The 19,959-nt window shown below is 51.2% G+C and overlaps 1 protein-coding gene across 1 annotated transcript in view; it reads left to right on the top strand.

Moving 5' to 3' along the window:
- The window catches only part of mfsd2b (MFSD2 lysolipid transporter B, sphingolipid), a 194,097-nt gene that overhangs the window by 160,672 nt on the left and 13,466 nt on the right, over window positions 1–19,959 (top strand). The window contains exons 10-13 of the mRNA XM_072498859.1: window positions 7,257–7,340; window positions 12,464–12,576; window positions 18,550–18,693; window positions 19,656–19,832. Coding sequence (XP_072354960.1) covers window positions 7,257–7,340; window positions 12,464–12,576; window positions 18,550–18,693; window positions 19,656–19,832 — 518 coding nt within the window. The remainder of the gene's footprint in view (window positions 1–7,256; window positions 7,341–12,463; window positions 12,577–18,549; window positions 18,694–19,655; window positions 19,833–19,959) is intronic.

Raw genomic sequence — 19,959 nt, 5'->3', positions numbered from 1 at the left:
CAGTTTAGTAATAGGGGTGAGGGCACAAATCTGTATACATTTGTGCACATTAGACATCTGTTACCACTGTTACAACCTGCCTCGGTGCTCTGTCAGATGGGTGTGAGGGGTGGGTTGGTCTGGGCTGGCAAGAGAGATAGAGTGCGAGGAGGGATGATGGGCAGATATTGTGGGTGGGATGTGCTCCCCACACCGACCGTCCCCACCATTGCCACCCCAGGGATCTGATAGCACCGTGTGATGGAATGGCCAGTTCTCATGCAGGGATTACCCAGGTGGACGGTGGAAAGTGCTACCGTTGGCAGGAGTCAGATGTCGTCAGATTCTGTGAAGCACCAGAGCTCAGTGCAGAGCTGGTTATCATCATCCTCCGTTCCATGGAGCAGAGGCGCTGTGACTGCCAACCCGGGGCCCACATCCCGTAGTGTGGCAGGTATGTATCATGGAGGGGGTTGCAGGCAGGGCTGGGGGAGGGGGGGGATGCACTGTCCATACTCCTTTCCAGTCTCCCTCTGCCCCCCAGTTGGTGAACCTGGAGGCGATCAGTGTCTCTTGCGCGTTGGCCCTGGCGCACGGGTCGTGCGGCCTCCTGTGCCTGCCTGGGCCCCATGTTCTGCCCATTCTCCCTCTCCGCTGCATCCTCCTCGTCGGATGAGGCCTGGCGTTCATCCTTCTCCTCCAGCTTGTCGCCCCTTTGTTCCTTGATGTTGTGGAGGAAGCAGCAGGCCGCCACCATGCGGGCGACACTCTTGCATCGTCAGGATGCCGAAGCACAGCTCGATCACACTTCTGGCCGCTGCATGGGCGCCATTGTAGCGGGTCCTCGCATCGCTCTGTGGCCTCTTGGTAGGCATCTTCAACCACGACTGCAGTGGATGACCCCTGTCGCCCAGGTGCCAACCCCCAGCCTGGGGCACGTGTCGAACGTGTCAGGAATCGTCGAGTGCGCCAGGATGAAGGTGTCATGCGCACTGCCGGGTATCGGACACAGATGTGTATGATGCACATCTTTTGATCACATCAGCCACACGTTCATTGAGTGGACCCATTTCAGTTTGTGCAGAGCGACCTGTTCATAGGGGGACCTGCATCCCGTCGATCACTCCTGGACCTGGACATTTTGGCGATGGCGGAGAACCCCGCTGCCCGGGCATCCTGGGGCTCAGTCCACATTCAAATGGATGTATTGTGGAAACCGGGCATACAGGGCCTCTGAGAATGTGCAGATGCACCTGTGCATAGAGCTCTGTGAGATCCCGGCCAGGCCCGGTTGGTTGCTGCTGTTTCCAGGCCCGGCGTTCCTACACCCCACATGCGATCCAGGGGCGCCTCTATTTTCCCCTTTGCAAGCCACGTGTGGCCCATGGGCGCCGCCATCTTCTTCAACGCAAGCCACGTGCGGCCCGTGAGCGCCGCCATCTTTGATGCCGCCCGCCATGTGCGCCCCATGGGCGCCGCCATCTTCACCGCCATTTTGGACGACGCCTCAGGACCCTCGTTCGTCTGGCCGTTCATTACCTGCCACTACCTCCACCACCGCTGACCAGCCCGGGACCTCCCAGCATCTGCTGCAGTTCGCCTCTATCACCCTGGATCAGTCCCGGCCCCGCAACCTCGCGACCGCGACGACGACGGTGAAGATCGATGGGCTACGAGACGACCTGCCTTTTTGACTCCTGGAGCACAGAGAGCTTCATCCACCCCACTACGGTAAGGCACTGCTCCCTCCCGGTATACCCCGTCACCCAGAAAATCTCCCTGGCCTCCGGAACCCATTCCGTGGAAATCCGGGGGTACTGCATCGCGACCCTCACCATTTAAGGCGTAGAGTTCAGCAACTTCCAGCTCTACGTCCTCCCCAACCTCTGCGCTGCCCTGTTACTCGGCCTGGACTTTCAGTGCCATCTCCAAAGCCTAACCTTAAAATTTGGCGGACCCCTACCCCCCCCTCACCGTCTGCGGCCTCACGAACCTTAAGGTTGATCCACCTCCCCTGTTTGCGAACCTCACCCTGGATTGCAAACCCGTCGCCACTAGGAACAGACAGTACAGTGCCCAGAACAGGACCTTCATCAGGTCGGAGGTCCAACGGCTTCTGCGGGAGGGGGTCATCGAGGCCAGCAACAGCCTAAGGAGAGCTCAAGTGGTAGTAGTGAAGACTGGGGAGAAGCACAGGGTGGTCATCGACTACAGTCAGACCATCAATCGGTACACACAGCTCGACGCGTACCCCCGCCCACGCATATCTGATATTGTCAATCTGATTGCGCAGTATCGTGTCTTTTCCACAGTGGACCTGAAGTCCGCCTACCACCAGCTCCCTCCCCATCCACCCGGAGGACTGCCAATACACTTTGTTCGAAGCAGATGGCCGCCTCTATCACTTCCTTAGGGTTCCCTTCGGGTCTCGGTCTTCCAATGGGAGATGGACCGAATGGTTGACCGGTACGGACTGCGGGCCACCTTCCCGTACCTAGATAACGTCACCATCTGTGGCCACGATCAGCAGGACCATGACGCAAACCTCCAAAAATTCCTCCAACCGCCAAACTCCTTAACCTCACATACAATAAGGAGAAATGCGTGTTCCGCACCAATCGCTGAGCCATCCTTGGCTATGTTGTAGAAAATGGAGTCCTAGGGCCCGACCCCAACTGCATGCGCCCCCTCATGGAACTCCCACTCCCCAACTGCCCCAAGGCATTGAAATGATGCCTGGGGTTTTTCTCCTATTACGCTCAGTGGGTCCCAAACTATGCGAACAAAGCCCGCCCACTCATTCAGTCCACAGTTTTCGCCATGGCAGCTGAGGCCCGCCAGGCCTTCAACCGCATCAAGGCAGACATCACCAAGGCCACGATACATGTGGTCGACGAGTCCCTCCCCGTTCAGGTCGAGAGCGATGCATCAGACGTAGCTCTGGCTGCCACCCTCAACCAGGCGGGCAAGCCCGTGGCATTCTTTTCCCGCACCCTCCATGGCTCCGAAATTCGGCACTTCTCTGTCGAAAAAGAGGCCCAAGCCATTGTGGAAGCTGGGAGACATTGGAGGCATTACCTAGCCGGCAGGAGATTCACTCTCCTCACTGACCAACGGTCGGTTGCCTTCATGTTTAATAACACACAGCGGGGCAAGATCAAAAACAACAAGATCTTGAGGTGGAGGATCGAGCTCTCTACCTATAACTACGAGATCTTGTATCGCCTGGGGAAGCTCAATGAGCCCCCAGATACTCTATCCCGAGGCACATGTGCCAGCGCACAAGAGGACAGACTCTGGGCTCTCCATTATGACCTCTGCCACCCAGGGGTCACCCGGTTCTTCCAATTCATCAAGGCCCGCAACCTGCCCTACTCCATTGAGGAGGTCAGGACCGTCACCAGACACTGCCAGGTCTGTGCGGAGTGCAAGCCGCACTTCTAACGGCCAGATCGAGCGCGCCTGGTGAAGGCCTCGCGCCCTTTTGTACGCCCCAGCATGGATTTCAAAGGGCCTCTCCCCTCCACCGACTGCAACACGTACTTTCTGAATGTGATTGATGAGTACTCCCGATTCCCTTTTGCCAACCCATGCCCCGATATGACTTCTGCCATGGTAATTAAAGCCATCCACAGCATCTTCACTCTGTTCGGTTTCCCCACCTACATCCACAGCGACCGGGGATCCTCTTTTATGAGTGATGAGCTGTGTCAGTTCCTGCTCAGCAACGGCATTGTCTCGAGCAGGACGACCAGCTACAATCCCCGGGGAAACGGGCAGGTGGAGAGGGAGAACGGGTCGGTCTGGAAGGCCGTCCTGCTGGCTCTTCGTCTAAAAATCTCCCGGTCTCCCCTGGCAGGAGGTCCTCCCCGACGTGCTCCACTCCATCCAATCACTCCTCTGCACCGCGACTAATGAGACCCCTCACGAACGGATGTTTGCCTTCCCCAGGAAGTCCACCTCCGGGGTCTCGCTCCCAACATGGCTGACAGTTCCTGGACCCTCCTCCTACGGAAGCATGTGCGGACCCATAAGTCGGACCCCTTGGTCGAAAATGTCCACCTCTTACATGCTAACCTGCAGTACACCTACGTGGCACACCCCGACGGGCGCCAGGACACAGTCTCCCTCCGGGACTTGGCACCCGCTGGATCCCCACCCACGACCCCCGACCTGACACCGCCCCCCTCCCCCCCGGTTTCCTCTTTCACCCCCGCGCCACTCATTCTCCCTCCAGCGAACCTCACCTCAGCCTCCACCCCAGCAGGATCCATCCTCCCACTGGGTCCACTCAGGGGTGACGAAGACGAGGACAACATGCTCCCGGAGTCACAGGTGACCAAGTCGGCACCCACATCACCACCAGGACTGAGGCAATCGCGGAGGAAGGTCAAGGCCCCCGACAGACTTAACTTGTAATATTTTCCACCACCGCCGCCGGACTCTGGGGGTGAATGCGGTAGTCACCGCCAGTAGTATATTACATGTATTACGGCACTGCCCGGTATATTAGAGGTACAAGGGTAAATCGCTGCCTGCTGGCTCCGCCCAGTAGGCGGCGTATAAATGTGTGTGCTCGCCGGTGCTGCAGCCATTCTGGTTCCAGCTACAGGAGGCACAACATCTTTGCTCAATAAAGCCTCGATTATTCCACTACTCTCGTCTTTGTGGTAATTGATAGTGCATCACAGCTTGATCACACTCCTTGTCGCTGCATGGGCGTCGTTGTAGCGGGTCTCTGCGTCGGTCTGTGTATAACCCCTGTCGCCCAGATGACAACCCCCAGCCTGAGGCGCGTGTCAAACATGTCAGGAATCGTCGAGTGCGCCAGGATGAAGGTGCCGTGCGCACTGCCCTGCATCGGGCACAGATGTGTATGATGCACATCTTTTGATCACATCAGCTACACGTTCATTGAGTGGACCCATTTCAGTTTGTGCAGAGCGACCTGTTCATAGGGGGACCTGCATCCCGTCGATCACTCCTGGACCTGGGCATTTTGGCGATGGCAGAGAACCCGGCTGCCCGGGCATCCTGGAGCTCAGTCCACATTCAAATGGATGTATTGTGGAAACCGGGCATACAGGGCCTCTGAGAATTTGCAGATGCACCTGTGCATAGAGCTCTGTGAGATCCCGGCCAGGTCCTCACTTTGCGCCTGGAAGGAGCTTGCTGTGTAGAAGTTGAGGGCGATCGTCACCTTGACGGCCACCGGGAGCGGGTGTTCTTCCCCATTCCACTGCCGTGCCAGGTGTGCCATCATCTGGCAGATGTGTCGCAGTGTCCCCCTGTTCAGCCGGAGTCTTCGACGGCATGCCCGGTACGGCAGGTTCTCGAATGATAGGCGCTGCCAGTACACGCAACGCCTCTAGTGGTACCTCCTTTGCACCTCTCCTCCTCGGCCTGTTGGGCGGCCGGCTCCCCATCCTGGGCGGCTGCCTCTTTTCCCTCTCGGGCAAGCTCCACTGCTGCTTCTGCAGCTTCCTCCTCCTCGAGCAGCCCCAGCTCGTACAGCCACAAGGCATTCCCCAGCGTTATGGCGAAAAGTGTTGGCGCCGGGACTAAATTGGTGGACTTCTACAACAACTAATTTGATGCTGGGCCTGGAGCAATTCAGGATCAGGTAATGAAATGGTGTCTGATTCCCTGTGGTTGGGATTGCCACTTGAGAGGCTAACATGATGCAGCCACATATTAGCACTCCACTCCCCACACACATTCATCCCAGACAACAAGATAGCAGCAAGTAGAGCGGCACCCCAGTTTGCAGACATCGATCTGGACACCCTGCTGGATGCCGTGGAGAAGAGGTGGGCCACTCCGTTCCCCGGGGTGGGAAGGAGGCTGCCATCCATCGCTGTACAGCCGGCCTGGGCACAGGTGGCAGAGGCCGTGAGCGCCGTGGGCCCCACCCCCAGGACCGGCCAGCAGTGCCAAAAGAAGGTGCGTGACCTCCTCAGGGCAGTCAGGTTGAGTAGACAGCACTGTGCCTCTGGAATCAGCCCCCAACCTACACACCTGTAACCCACCCACCCCACTGTTTTCGTTTTAGCCTTAGTTTAATTGCTCTTGTTCTATCACTTTTGCTCTTGAGTCGCCAGGTATCTTTCTGATACCGCCACGTGGTTCAAGTCCGAGTAATGATTAATAATCCAACATACCGCTTAGTAAGAGTTAAATCAACGCACATTTATTATATACAGTAATCAATACTTATACATTAATTCTACTTCTAAGCTACTTCCTACAACTAACAGGCCAATACTTAACATTGGAAATGGCCCACCAGGTCAGGGAAACGAATGGCCTTTCGTATGGGTTCTGAGCCTGCGGGATTCAAAGCTGGTACAGGTCGATAGTCAGGAGTGCCTATCTCGTAGCGAGCGTTGGAGTAAGACTTACGGTTCTCACGGCTGTTGTAGAAGGTCAGCAGAAGGGTCGCGAAGGGTGCGGAGAGGAGAAGAAGGGCCGATTTGAACTTGGACTCTATTCTTATAGTCCCCAGGGGCTTCCCGCCTTTCGGGGCGGACCCTGTACCTGGTTCCAAGTGATTGGACTTCGTCCCAATCACTTGGTTCAATATTCTCCAATGCTGGAGCGATTCCTTGATCGATGGGCAGTTTTGGGGTGGTCCTTCACCTCTCTTTGTGTAGGTTCCTGCTGGCGCCGAAAAGTCTGGGTTGGCTTTGTGTGTCTAATTTGTTGCACATTGTCCCTGGGGATTGCTACTTAATATTCAGAGGTTGGACTCATTAATAATATGCCAACGGCGTTTACTGTACGTGCGGAGTAGAATGCATTGACACCGCCGTCGAGGCACTGGTGCATGGCATCCCTTCAGGTTCCCTGCGCCGGTCACAATTTTTGGCTCACATGTAATCTCCGCCCCATCACGTTTTGCGATTCCGGTGTTCCTGGACAGAGAATCTCGCCCCTGGAGTTTGACATTATTGTAATGAGAGTGTGGAGTTTGACAAAATTATAGTGACAATCCTGGAGATTGATAGTACGGCAGTGAGTATTGTATTTGTATTTACAGCTGATTCAGCAACTATTACTGGAAATGAAACTGAGAGAATTCATTTGATGCATTTAAAATGCTTTGAATATTCATGATTTAAGGCTCTTCAATTGTTAACCGAATTGGTTGTTTCTGCAAACGACCTTTTTTTTAAATTGGGGATTTTACTGGCGTGTTTTATCCATATTTGTCAAATAACAGGCTACGACTGAATCATTCAAGATTGATCAAGTTATAATTTTGTTTCCTATTGCAGATATCTGCTGTGGTGACTGTTCCATTCTGGCAATGGTTTCTGCAGAGGTTTGGCAAGAAAGCTGCTGTTCGCTGTGGCATGAGTGTATGTATCAAAACTTTTATGTTTCAACTTTGTACTTAGAAATATTGATTTCCTTTGTTTGCATATTTGGTAACACCTCAATGAATCAATAGCATCCATAAAATGATGGCTGTTCTCCAGCTAGTTTATGATGGCCAATAGGCTTCTCGGGCGAAATTCTCCCCCAACGGCGCGATGTCCGCCGACTGGCGCCAAAAACGGCGCCAATCAGACGGGCATCGCGCCGTCCCAAAGGTGCGGAATGCTCCGCATCTTTGGGGGCCGAGCCCCAACATTGAGGGGCTAGGCCGACGCCGGAGGGATTTCTGCCCCGCCAGCTGGCGGAAATGGCGTTTGTTGCCCCGCCAGCTGGCGCGGAAATGCGGCACATACGCGGGAGCGTCAGCGGGCGCTGACAGTTTCCCGGCGCATGCGTGGGAGCGTCAGCGGGCGCCGACAGTTTCCCGCGCATGCGCAGTGGGGAGAGTCACTTCCTCCTCCGCCATGGTGGAGGCCGTGGCGGAGGCGGAAGGGAAAGAGTGCCCCCACGGCACAGGCCCGCCCGCGGATCGGTGGGCCCCGATCGCGGGCCAGGCCACCGTGGGGCACCCCCCGGGGTCAGATCGCCCCGGAGCCCGCCCACGCCGCCTGGTCCCGCCGGGAAACACCAGGTTTAATTTACGCCGGCGGGACAGGCAATTTCTGGGCGGGACTTCGGCCCATCCGGGCCGGAAAATTGAGCGGGGGGTCCCGCCAACCGGCGCGGCCCGATTCCCACCCCCGCCCAATCTCCGGTACCGGAGACTTCGGCGGGCGCGGGATTCACGGCGGCCAACGGCCATTCTCCGACCCGGCGGGGGGTCGGAGAATGACGCCCCTGGTTACTCACATAAGTGACCCTAAATAGTCAGCATCTAGCCAGGAGTTTTGCGGATTGTCTGTTCTCCCAAAGTACAGTGCTTGAGTCAAATAGTTTCACAAAACCATTTCACGTTTTCATAAGAGTATTTACACTTTTGGACCTCTACACAAGGTTGGAGCTTCTTCTCCTTCCAGATCACTCTTACTTTTCAGCCATGGGTCTAGCATCATTATTACATCTGCAGCATGTCTGCTTCTGGATGGTGACCTTTTGCTCTACAGGCATCATCAGGCAATGAAAGGGAAAGTGGTGCCCCAAGGAGCATGAGCCAATTGTAACACGCGGCTCAGCCCAGCTGAGATCAAACACCTAGGGGTCTGTTTCCAAGCTGTAAACATCCATGACTCTATGACTCTAAGGTGTAGCCTGAGGATTAAACTTGGGACTTAGTTCTGTTCAGTAAAAAGTTTAAGGTTTGAAATTTTACTGGCCATGAAGACACTGGCTGTGGATCAGGAATTCAGCACAGAACCTGGATCTGCTGGATTCCTGTTCCACGTAAGATTGGACTCAAAACCCAGTTGCAGAGGGCATATGAGTCTTCCAATGAAAAATCAATGATCAAGAAAATTTGGAACCTTGGCATTCATAAACAGAAGTGACCACCTACCATTAATACAAAGTTTTCATTGAAGCTAGGCAGAAAGACACAGTGATTGCAACTCTTTTTGCTCTGTTTTCATCTGCCATAGAACATAGAACATAGAACAATACAGCGCAGTACAGGCCCTTCGGCCCACGATGTTGCACCGAAACAAAAGCCATCCAACCTACACTATGCCATTATCATCCATATGTTTATCCAATAAACTTTTAAATGCCCTCAATGTTGGCGAGTTCACCACTGTAGCAGGTAGGGCATTCCACGGCCTCACTACTCTTTGCGTAAAGAACCTACCTCTGACCTCTGTCCTATATCTATTACCCCTCAGTTTAAAGTTATGTTCCCTCGTGCCAGCCATATCCATCCGTGGGAGAAGGCTCTCACTGTCCACCCTATCCAACCCCCTGATCATTTTGTATGCCTCTATTAAGTCTCCTCTTAACCTTCTTCTCTCCAACGAAAACAACCTCAAGTCCATCAGCCTTTCCTCATAAGATTTTCCCTCCATACCAGGCAACATCCTGGTAAATCTCCTCTGCACCCGCTCCAAAGCCTCCACGTCCTTCCTATAATGCGGTGACCAGAACTGTACGCAATACTCCAAATGCGGCCGTACCAGAGTTCTGTACAGCTGCAACATGACCTCCCGACTCCGGAACTCAATCCCTCTACCAATAAAGGCCAACACTCCATAGGCCTTCTTCACAACCCTATCAACCTGGGTGGCAACTTTCAGGGATCTATGTACATGGACACCTAGATCCCTCTGCTCATCCACACTTTCAAGAACTTTACCATTAGCCAAATATTCCGCATTCCTGTTATTCCTTCCAAAGTGAATCACCTCACACTTCTCTACATTAAACTCCATTTGCCACCTCTCGGCCCAGCTCTGCAGCTTATCTATATCCCTCTGTAATCTGCTACATCCTTCCACACTATCGACAACACCACCGACTTTAGTATCGTCTGCAAATTTACTCACCCACCCTTCTGCGCCTTCCTCTAGGTCATTGATAAAAATGACAAACAGCAACGGCCCCAGAACAGATCCTTGTGGTACTCCACTTGTGACTGTACTCCATTCTGAACATTTCCCATCAACCACCACCCTCTGTCTTCTTTCAGCTAGCCAATTTCTGATCCACATCTCTAAATCACCCTCAATCCCCAGCCTCCGTATTTTTTGCAATAGCCTACCGTGGGGAACCTTATCAAACGATTTGCTGAAATCCATATACACCACATCAACTGCTCTACCCTCGTCTACCTGTTCAGTCACCTTCTCAAAGAACTCAATAAGGTTTGTGAGGCATGACCTACCCTTCACAAAGCCATGCTGACTATCCCTGATCATATTATTCCTATCTAGATGATTATAAATCTTGTCTCTTATAATCCCCTCCAAGACTTTACCCACTACAGACGTGAGGCTCACCGGCCTATGGTTGCCGGGGTTGTCTCTGCTCCCCTTTTTGAACAAAGGGACCACATTTGCTGTCCTCCAGTCCTCTGGCACTATTCCTGTAGCCAATGATGACATAAAAATCAAAGCCAAAGGTCCAGCAATCTCTTCCCTGGCCTCCCATAGAATCCTAGGATAAATCCCATCAGGTCCCGGGGACTTATCTATTTTCAGCCTGTCCAGAATTGCCAACACCTCTTCCCTACGTACCTCAATGCCATCTATTCTATTAGCCTGGGGCTCAGCATTCTCCTCCACAACATTATCTTTTTCCTGAGTGAATACTGACGAAAAATATTCATTTAGTATCTCGCCTATCTCTTCAGACTCCACACACAATTTCCCATCCCTGTCCTTGACTGGTCCTACTCTTTCCCTAGTCATTCGCTTATTCCTGACATACCTATAGAAAGCTTTTGGGTTTTCCTTGATCCTTCCTGCCAAATACTTTTCATGTCCCCTCCTTGCTCGTCTTAGCTCTCTCTTTAGATCCTTCCTCGCTACCTTGTAACTATCCATCGCCCCAACCGAAACTTCACACTTCATCTTCACATAGGCCTCCTTCTCCCTCTTAACAAGAGATTCCACTTCCTTGGTAAACCACGGTTCCCTCGCTCGACGCCTTCCTCCCTGTCTGACCGGTACATACTTATCAAGAACACGCAGTAGCTGATCCTTGAACAAGCCCCACTTATCCAGTGTGCCCAACACTTGCAGCCTACTTCTCCACCTTATCCCCCCCAAGTCACGTCTAATGGCATCATAATTGCCCTTCCCCCAGCTATAACTCTTGCCCTGCGGTGTATACTTATCCCTTTCCATCATTAACGTAAACGTCACCGAATTGTGGTCACTGTCCCCAAAGTGCTCTCCTACCTCCAAATCCAACACCTGGCCTGGTTCATTACCCAAAACCAAATCCAACGTGGCCTCGCCTCTTGTTGGCCTGTCAACATATTGTTTCAGGAAACCCTCCTGCACACACTGTACAAAAAACGACCCATCTATTGTACTCGAACTATATCTTTTCCAGTCAATATTTGGAAAGTTAAAATCTCCCATAATAACTACCCTGTTACTTTCGCTCATATCCAGAATCATCTTCGCCATCCTTTCCTCTACATCCCTAGAACTATTAGGAGGCCTATAAAAAACTCCCAACAGGGTGACCTCTCCTTTCCTGTTTCTAACTTCAGCCCATACTACCTCGGCAGAAGAGTCCCCATCTAGCATCCTCTCCGCCACCGTAATACTGCTCTTGACTAGCAGCGCCACACCTCCCCCTCTTTTGCCTCCTTCTCTGAGCTTACTAAAACACCTAAACCCCGGAACCTGCAACATCCATTCCTGTCCCTGCTCTATCCATGTCTCCGAAATGGCCACAACATCGAAGTCCCAGGTACCAACCCACGCTGCCAGTTCCTCTACCTTGTTTCGTATACTCCTGGCATTGAAGTAGACACACTTCAAACCACCTACCTGAACACTGGCCCCCTCCTGCGATGTCAAATCTGTGCTCCTGACCTCTATACTCTCATTCTCCCTTACCCTAAAACTACAATCCAGGTTCCCATGCCCCTGCTGCATTAGTTTAAACCCCCCCAAAGAGCACTAACAAACCTCCCCCCCAGGATATTTGTGCCCCTCAGGTTCAGATGTAGACCATCCTGTCTGTAGAGGTCCCACCTTCCCCAGAAAGAGCCCCAGTTATCCAAAAATCTGAATCCCTCCCGCCTGCACCATCCCTGTAGCCACGTGTTTAAATGCTCTCTCTCCTTATTCCTCATCTCACTATCACGTGGCACGGGCAACAACCCAGAGATAACAACTCTGTTTGTTCTAGTTCTGAGCTTCCATCCTAGCTCCCTGAAAGCCTGCCTGACATCCTTGTCCCCTTTCCTACCTATGTCGTTGGTGCCAATGTGGACCACAACTTGGGGCTGCTCCCCCTCCCCACTAAGGACCCGGAAAACACGATCCGAGACATGCAGTAAAAGGTACTGACACAGAAAAATGCAGTTAGTCTTTAGCACTAAACTATACAGAGAGACAGCAAGGAGAACCTTCTTTGTATTTAAAACAAATGTAAATTTTGTCCGAAGACAATAATCCAGATTTTAATTCAATTTTATTGTATTCTTCTCTATTTATAGTGGATTATACCATTTTTACTCATGATAATTATCTTTCCACACCATATAATTCTGTTCTATGTGATGGCAGTCTTTTCTGGTCAGAGCATTGCTGCACATTTCCTGCTGCCATGGTAAGTAACTTAGGTTTATTTACTTGTTTTAGATTTATACAGCCAATCGTTGACATCATACAATCCCTTCACACCCTCCATTCTAAGACACATTCCTCTAAAACACACACGTTATAGCTTTCACATCAATGAATTTCTCTGCTGAACTTTGTTTTCCACAGAGCAGCCTATGATCATTTATTTTTTCTATGTCCCTAACTCACACAGTTAGTGAGTAAGTTTACGGTAATGGGTTTTACAGCTGATATCCAGAATATAATTTTTTTTTTTTCAGACGTTCGCAAATGCAGTTTTAGTTACCTTAGCCATAATTTTTCAATCAGGGCAGGCATGGGTTTCACTGCATCTTTCGTATCCCATCTTTAGTAACTTGAGGACGCGGGTGATAAATGCACGTTAATTTATTAACTATTTACACAGTTCTGTTCAAAGCAGCAGACCGCTCCCAGTACAGTCCTTGCTGGGAGAACTAACCACACCAAGCCCTGCTTTGGGCCTGCTTTTATATTAGTACATAACGAGCCCGAGGCAGGTGGCTTCCACCCCCTATTTGGGGATCCGTACTCCATGAGTCTCACAGGGAGATCAATGGTGGTTTCCCCATGGTCCTCGCAGTGGCAGCCACATTCCCTTGGTGGGAGAGGAGTGGGCGGATCCGGTCCCAGCTCTCCCATCCCGTCCGGTGTAGGTCGTTGATCTTCTTGCGGCACTGGGTGCCACCGATCCTCCTGGTTACGCTACGCGAGCTGACGGCCGCAGCCTCTTCCCCCCAGGTGGTATTGGCTGCCCTGTAGATGACCATCAAGGGTTCTCGGGGGAACAGGACATTCCTTCTGGCCTCAACTACTAGGAGCCTTCCAAGGTCTGCATCCCCGAATCGTGGGACCGGTTGTCTCGGCGCCATGGCTGCGAGCTGAGTGAGGTTGGCTATGCAAGAGCAGTTGAAGTGCTGCTCTACCTTGTTAGCGGGGTGAGCGGAGGGGGATGCTGGTGGGCGTGGTCCCAGCGAATTAGCTGGCGTGATGCGCGTGGGAGCTCCTTAAGTGGACCTATTTTATTTATTTTTAAAATAAATTTAGAGTACCCAATTCATTTTTTCCAATTAAGGGGTAATTTAGCGTGGCCAATCCACCTACCCTGCACATCTTTGGGTTGTGGGGGCGAAACCCACACAAACACGGGGAGAATGTGCAAACTCCACATGGACAGTGACCCAGAGCCGGGATCGAACCTGGGACCTCGGCGCCGTGAGGCAGCAGGGCGAACCCACTGCGCCACCGTGCTGCCCCCTTAAGTGGACCAACTAACGTTGGATTGCGGTGATGGCCTCGCCAGGCCAAGTGCTGGGAAGCTCGCTGCAGTTCCCGCTCGCTATCAGACTTAGAATGTTTTTCATTGAGTCATGCCCATGGTCTTCTTTTAAAATTATTTTTATAAAATTTTTGACATTTTATACAGAAATTACAAAAGACATAAGCAAACAAACACTTTTTTACAAAGACCAACCCCCCACCAACATCTAACAGTGACCAATTCTTTAAAGTGCATTATAAACAGCCGCCATCTTCGATAGAACCCCTCAATCGAATCTCTCCCGGTGTATTTGACCTTCCCAAAGTGTAAAACAGAGTCATAATTACATTCAACAGCCTCCTGATGTTGCTAGAGAGCTGCCACCCTTCACAAAACCGGTTTGATCCTCAGAGATCTCCTCTAGCACACACTCCTCCATCCTACCCACCAACACCTCCGCCAATACTTTCACATCCGTATTTAACAGCGAGATTGGCCCGTGTGACCCAACTCCACCAGATCCTTCCCCTTCTTTGGAATCAGTGTAATCGACGCTTGTGACACTGTTGCTGGCAATTCCCCCCTCTCCACTGCCTCACTAAACATCTTCAACAGGTGCAGAGGCCAACTCTGTCGCAAACAGTTTATAAACTCTGCCGGAAGGCCGTCCGGCCCCAACTGCATTCCCCTGATACCATCTATCACCTTCCTCAGCCCCAGAGGCTCCTCCAATGCCTGCCTTCAACTCTTCCTTCAACTCTGGGAACTCCAACCCGGAATCATCCCATATCCCCCTGCTTCTCCACCCAGTTCGGCCTTATACAACTTTTGTAATAGCCCCATAACACCTCATGTATCCTTCCCGGCTCCGACACCACCTCCCCATTCTCCACCCACATCCTTAAAATTTCCCTAGACGCCATCTGCCACCGCAATTGGTGAGCCAGCCTTCTCTCCATACTCATACTGCACCTCCCCCCACTCCCCCCCCCCCCCTCCCCACCCCCACCCCTGCCCTCCACAGCTGCCCCACCGCTTTGGCCATTGTCACCCTATCGAACTGTACTGCAGCTTCTTCCCGTCCGCCAACAACTCCTCATGGGGGCCGCCGAGTATCTCCTTTCCACCTCAACTACCTCATCCAGCAGCTGCCTATGCTCCCCCCTCCTCCTCCTATCCCTGTGAGCTTTAAATGAAATAATCTTCCCTCAATCCACCACCTTCAACACTTCCCAAAATGTGGCGGCTGACACCTCCCTGTTCTAATTAAGCTCCACATAATTCCCAATTGCCAGTCTCAACTTTTCACAAAATGCCTAATCCGCCAAAAGTTACAAAGTTAGGGGCTGGTTAGCACAGGGCTAAACACGACTCGCTTCGCCCTGGCCCACATCAGGATCTTCTCCCTGTCCAGGAACTTGTGCAACTGTACAATCACAACCCACGACGGTTCCCTTGCTCTCGGCTTCCATGGGCTGTATCCACCTCTGGGGCCTTATCCACACCTTCTCCCCCACCAACCCGGCCAGCATCCTTGAAATGTACTTTGTGCCGCTCGTTCCCTCCACGCCCTCTGGCAGACCCACAATCTGCAAGTTCTGCTATCTGGGCCTGTTCTCCTGTTTCGCCACCTTCACCCACAGCGACTTGCATAGATCCTCCAGGATCTCCACCTCCACCTCCGATGTCACAATATGATCACTCTGGTCAGACACCACCTTCTCCACCTCACGTATCATCGCCCCTTGTGCCTCGAGGCACTTCTCCATCCGATCCAACAGCCCTCGCAGAGATGCCACTGTTCCCTCAACTGTCCTCGACCAGTTACTGTGCACCTCCTTCCTTTGCTGCCGAAATTCCTTCATGATGAAGCTCATCAATTGCTCCATCTGAGGCTTTCCCACCAATGGACATCCTTCCCCCTCAGCCACTCTCGGAACTGGTGCTGCGTCACAGGTCTCCTCCAACTCCTTAGCCAGATCCTTACTGTCTTTTGCCAGGTCTGATAGCCAGTATTCATGCCAATCCTGGGGAGAACCTTTGCTCCTACACCTTCCGCTCCAATTTTCTACTGAAACTACTCGACAAACGGGTAAAAAAATGCCAAAACCTACGTCTTTGTGCCAGAGCTGCCCTGCGTGCACTCCGTGGCTGCCACCGGAAGTGATATTATGATAGTTGAATCTCCCACATTAACATTCTGGGGGTTACCAATGACCAGAAACCTATTTGGACCAACGACCTAAATACAAGACCATGTCAATGGCTGGTAATTTTGTGACAAGCAATTCATCTCCTGACACTCCAAAGCACTCCCAGCATCTACAGGGAGCATGGAATACTTCCAATTTGTCTGGATGAGTGTAGTATCAACAACAGGACAGTAAAGTGGCACAGTGGTTAGCACTGATGCCTCACAGCATGATGCACTATCGTTGTTGTTGCGGTCGCGAGGTTGTGGGGCCGGGACTGATCCAGCGTGATGGAAGCGAGCTGCGGCAGATGCTGGGAGGTCCTGGGCTGGTCAGCGGTGGCAGAGGTAGTGGCAGGCGATGAACGACCAGGTGAGCAGAGGTCCTGAGGCGCTGTCCAAAATGGCGCCGAAGATGGCGGCGCCCACGGGGCGCACATGGTGGGCGGAATCAAAGATGGCGGCACCCACGGGGCGCACATGGTGGGCGGCAGCAAAGATGGCGGCGCCCACGGGCAGCACGTGTCTGGTGATGAGGAAGATGGCGGCGCCCCTGGGTCGCACGTGGGGGGTGCAGGAACGCTTGGCCTGGAAACAGCGGCGACCGACCGGGCCTGGCAAACAAAAACAAAGTGTCCCTTCTTTCCACATCCGTCGCAGCCCCGGGCAGCGCTGCCTGGGGTGTTTGTTCTGCCCGCAAAAATAGCACTTGGGGCCCCCCAGGGTTGGCCGGCTGCCGCGCGGCGCAGGCTTGCGGTGAGCTGGAGACGGCAGCTGGTGGGGCCCACGATGCCCATGAGGGTGCCGCGTGGTCGGGGGCGTACGACTGAACATTACGGGAGGCCACTTCTAACGTGTTAGCGAGCTGTCAAGTTCCCGCAAGATCAAGTGTACCCCCTTCCAGTAGCCGCTGGCAAACGTACGCAGACCTCATGCCCGTAACGGAAGCGCCTTGAATTAAAAGTTTGGTGTGCTGGACTGCCGAAACTGCCTGGCAGTCACAGTTCCGACCTAGGATGTGCAGGGCACGCCATAAATCGTCCAGAGACTCCCCGGGGAGTTGCTGTCTCGTGGACAGGAGGTGCCTGGCGTATAGTTGATTGACTGGTCGAACATAATGTCCCTTCAGGAGCTCAATAGCTTCGGAGTAAGTGGGCGCCCAATAAATTGATGCACTATCAATTACCACAAAGGCGACAGTAGTGGAATAATTGAGGCTTTATTGAACAAAGATGTTGTGCCTCCTGTAGCTGGAACCAGAATGGCTGCAGCACCGGCGAGCACACACATTTATACGTTGCCTACTGGGCGGAGCCAGCAGGCAGGGATTTACCCATGTACCTCTATTTTACGTGCCTTACCATAATACATATAATACTGCTAGTGGTGACTACCACATAGCAATAGGGATACGGGTTTGATTCCAACCTTTGGTGACTCTCTGTGTGGAGTTTGCACTGCGAGGGTTGCTTCCAAGTGCTCCCACAGTCCAAAGATGTGCAGGTTAAGTGGAATGACCATGCTAAATTGCCGCTTAGTGTCCAAACGTTGATGTGGGATTACAAGGATAGGGCGGGGATGTGGGCCTAGGTTGGATGCTCTTCCAGTGGTTGGTGGAGACTCGATGTATCGAATGGCCTCCTTCTATGAAAACACAAAAAGCTCAGTACTATCAGGGAAATGCATCCCACCTGATTGGCTCCCTGTCCACATTCACTCCCTCCACCCCCAGTGCACAGTGACAGCAATGCACACCACCTGCAAGATGCACTTCAGCAACTCATCAAGGCTCCTTTGACATGAACTTCCAAATCCACACCTAGGACAAGAAAAACAATGCATGCAATATCAGCACCTGAAAGTTGCTCTCTGTTGTGATATTTCCTGCATATCATTGTAATGTAAAGCAAGGGTTAACATGGGACTGGAGAATAGCACTGCCCATGGTATGATGCACAAAGTCACATGGTAATTGGTGCTCGGAGAACCGTCCACATCAGAACTCTGTGAAGAAGCAGCCAACTTGCATAGTGAACAGTACCATGGATGATAGTTAAAGACTACCAATAAAGAAGTCATGTTTAAATATACAAGTATCAAACTCTCCTCATTAAGGCATAATACCCTCGAGGACCTCCAGTTTCCCCCTCCAGTCCAAAGATTAGGTTAGGTGGATTGGCTGTGCTAAATTGCCTCTTACTGTCCAAAGGTTAGGTGGAGTTACGGGGCTAGGGCGGGGTGTGGGCCTGGGTAGGGTACTCTATCAGAGGGTCGGTGCAGACTTGATGGGCCGAAGGGGGATTCTATGATTCTATGCAGCATAACCATCTTATGAATTTTATTACATTCATGTATTAGAAAATGCATACCCCACAGTAGATACCGACATTAGAATATCAAGTTCTCAAATTTTGTTTAACATTTGTGATATTAATGTATCTATGTATATATTTTATCTTGTACTTAGACTTGCTATTTTCCAATTGCAGGTCTATGCTGCCTGATGTTGTTGATGACTTTAGACTTCAATATCCAAACCTAAAAGGACTAGAACCCATATTCTGCTCATTTTATGTTTTCTTCATAAAGTTGACTGCTGGAGTTTCACTGGGATTCTCTACACTTATCCTTGAGTAAGTGGGTCACAGCGGTTCAAACATGTTAAGCTCATATCATTTCCCTTCGTAAAGCAATTAGTTGCATTAGCTCACCAAGTGATGATATTGTCATCTGCTTAAAGAACCAAAGTTCTTTGTTTAAAAAAATATCAATTTTGGTAAAGAATGTCAGTGATATTGAGCTGCAGAATTTCACATTCAGCATTAAGCAGTCAGGAATTACGTTTAGGATGCCTGGATGCAGAATTAAACTCTCAACAGTTTGTCCCTTCAGCGTACCTCAGTCTCACTTTCAGAGAAACATCTTCCCCCAGTTTCAGTGCCATATCAACCAAACTAGACGCCCTCTTTCTTCTCGATCCTTGACCACTAATGCACCATGCAACATGATTGAGAAGACAGACATCTGGATGACCTGCTGAAGTCTCATTCTGAAACTAACTGCTGGGAGATGCCAGAAAGTGATGTCTGATGTACTCCTTTTGGCTTTCTGTTAAACTGAGCAGTTCAACAAAGTTCCTATTACATTACCTAGGATTCTGATGATTTAATTCAATTGTCGGTCTTGCAGCATCTGTGGAGAGAGAAGCAGAGTTAACGTTACAAATCCATATGACTTCTTCACGTCATATGAACTTAAAATGTTAACTCTATTTCTATCTCCACAGATGCTGCCAGACCTGTTGTGTTTATCCAGAATTTTTAGTTTTTATTTCAGATTGCCAGCATCTGCAGTATTTTGCTTTCATTCAATTTGTAGTTGGCTGGCACGGAATGTTACAGAATATTCTATTTTGAGATTTAATAGGTGTTTGACTGTAATTTAATCTATCCAGCCAGTACAACAACTTTAACATGAAACTACCAGTTTAAGGTTATCTGCAATTAGAATAGTCAGCATCATAACAATGCAAGATAACATATCATGTATGCTCTAGAGTAGATGTCAGAAAAGCTTCATGGTGTTCATGTCCTAGTTTTGCAGGTTATGAAACTGGAGCATGTTTCCAGCCCCCTGCTGTGATTTTAACCCTAAAACTGCTAGTGATAGCAGCACCTTCAGGACTGATTATCATTGGGTTATTAATATTCCAGCTTTACCCAATAACTGAAGACGTCCGAACGAAAAATAAATTGGCGCTCCAAGAGCTAAGGTAGATATTTATTGAAATAATGGTCTTCTGTAATGTTTGTTGAAACCAAAGAACAGTAAAGCACAATGGATTGAATGTCTCACTTCTGTGTTGTAAACCACTAGAGGTAGATATTCACCTTTGGTGA

Source organism: Scyliorhinus torazame, chromosome 4, assembly GCF_047496885.1.
Source record: "Scyliorhinus torazame isolate Kashiwa2021f chromosome 4, sScyTor2.1, whole genome shotgun sequence".
Taxonomy (NCBI): Eukaryota; Metazoa; Chordata; class Chondrichthyes; order Carcharhiniformes; family Scyliorhinidae; genus Scyliorhinus; species Scyliorhinus torazame.
The sequence above is the reverse complement of the archived record's forward strand: the minus strand, read 5'-3'. Positions and strand labels throughout refer to the sequence as shown.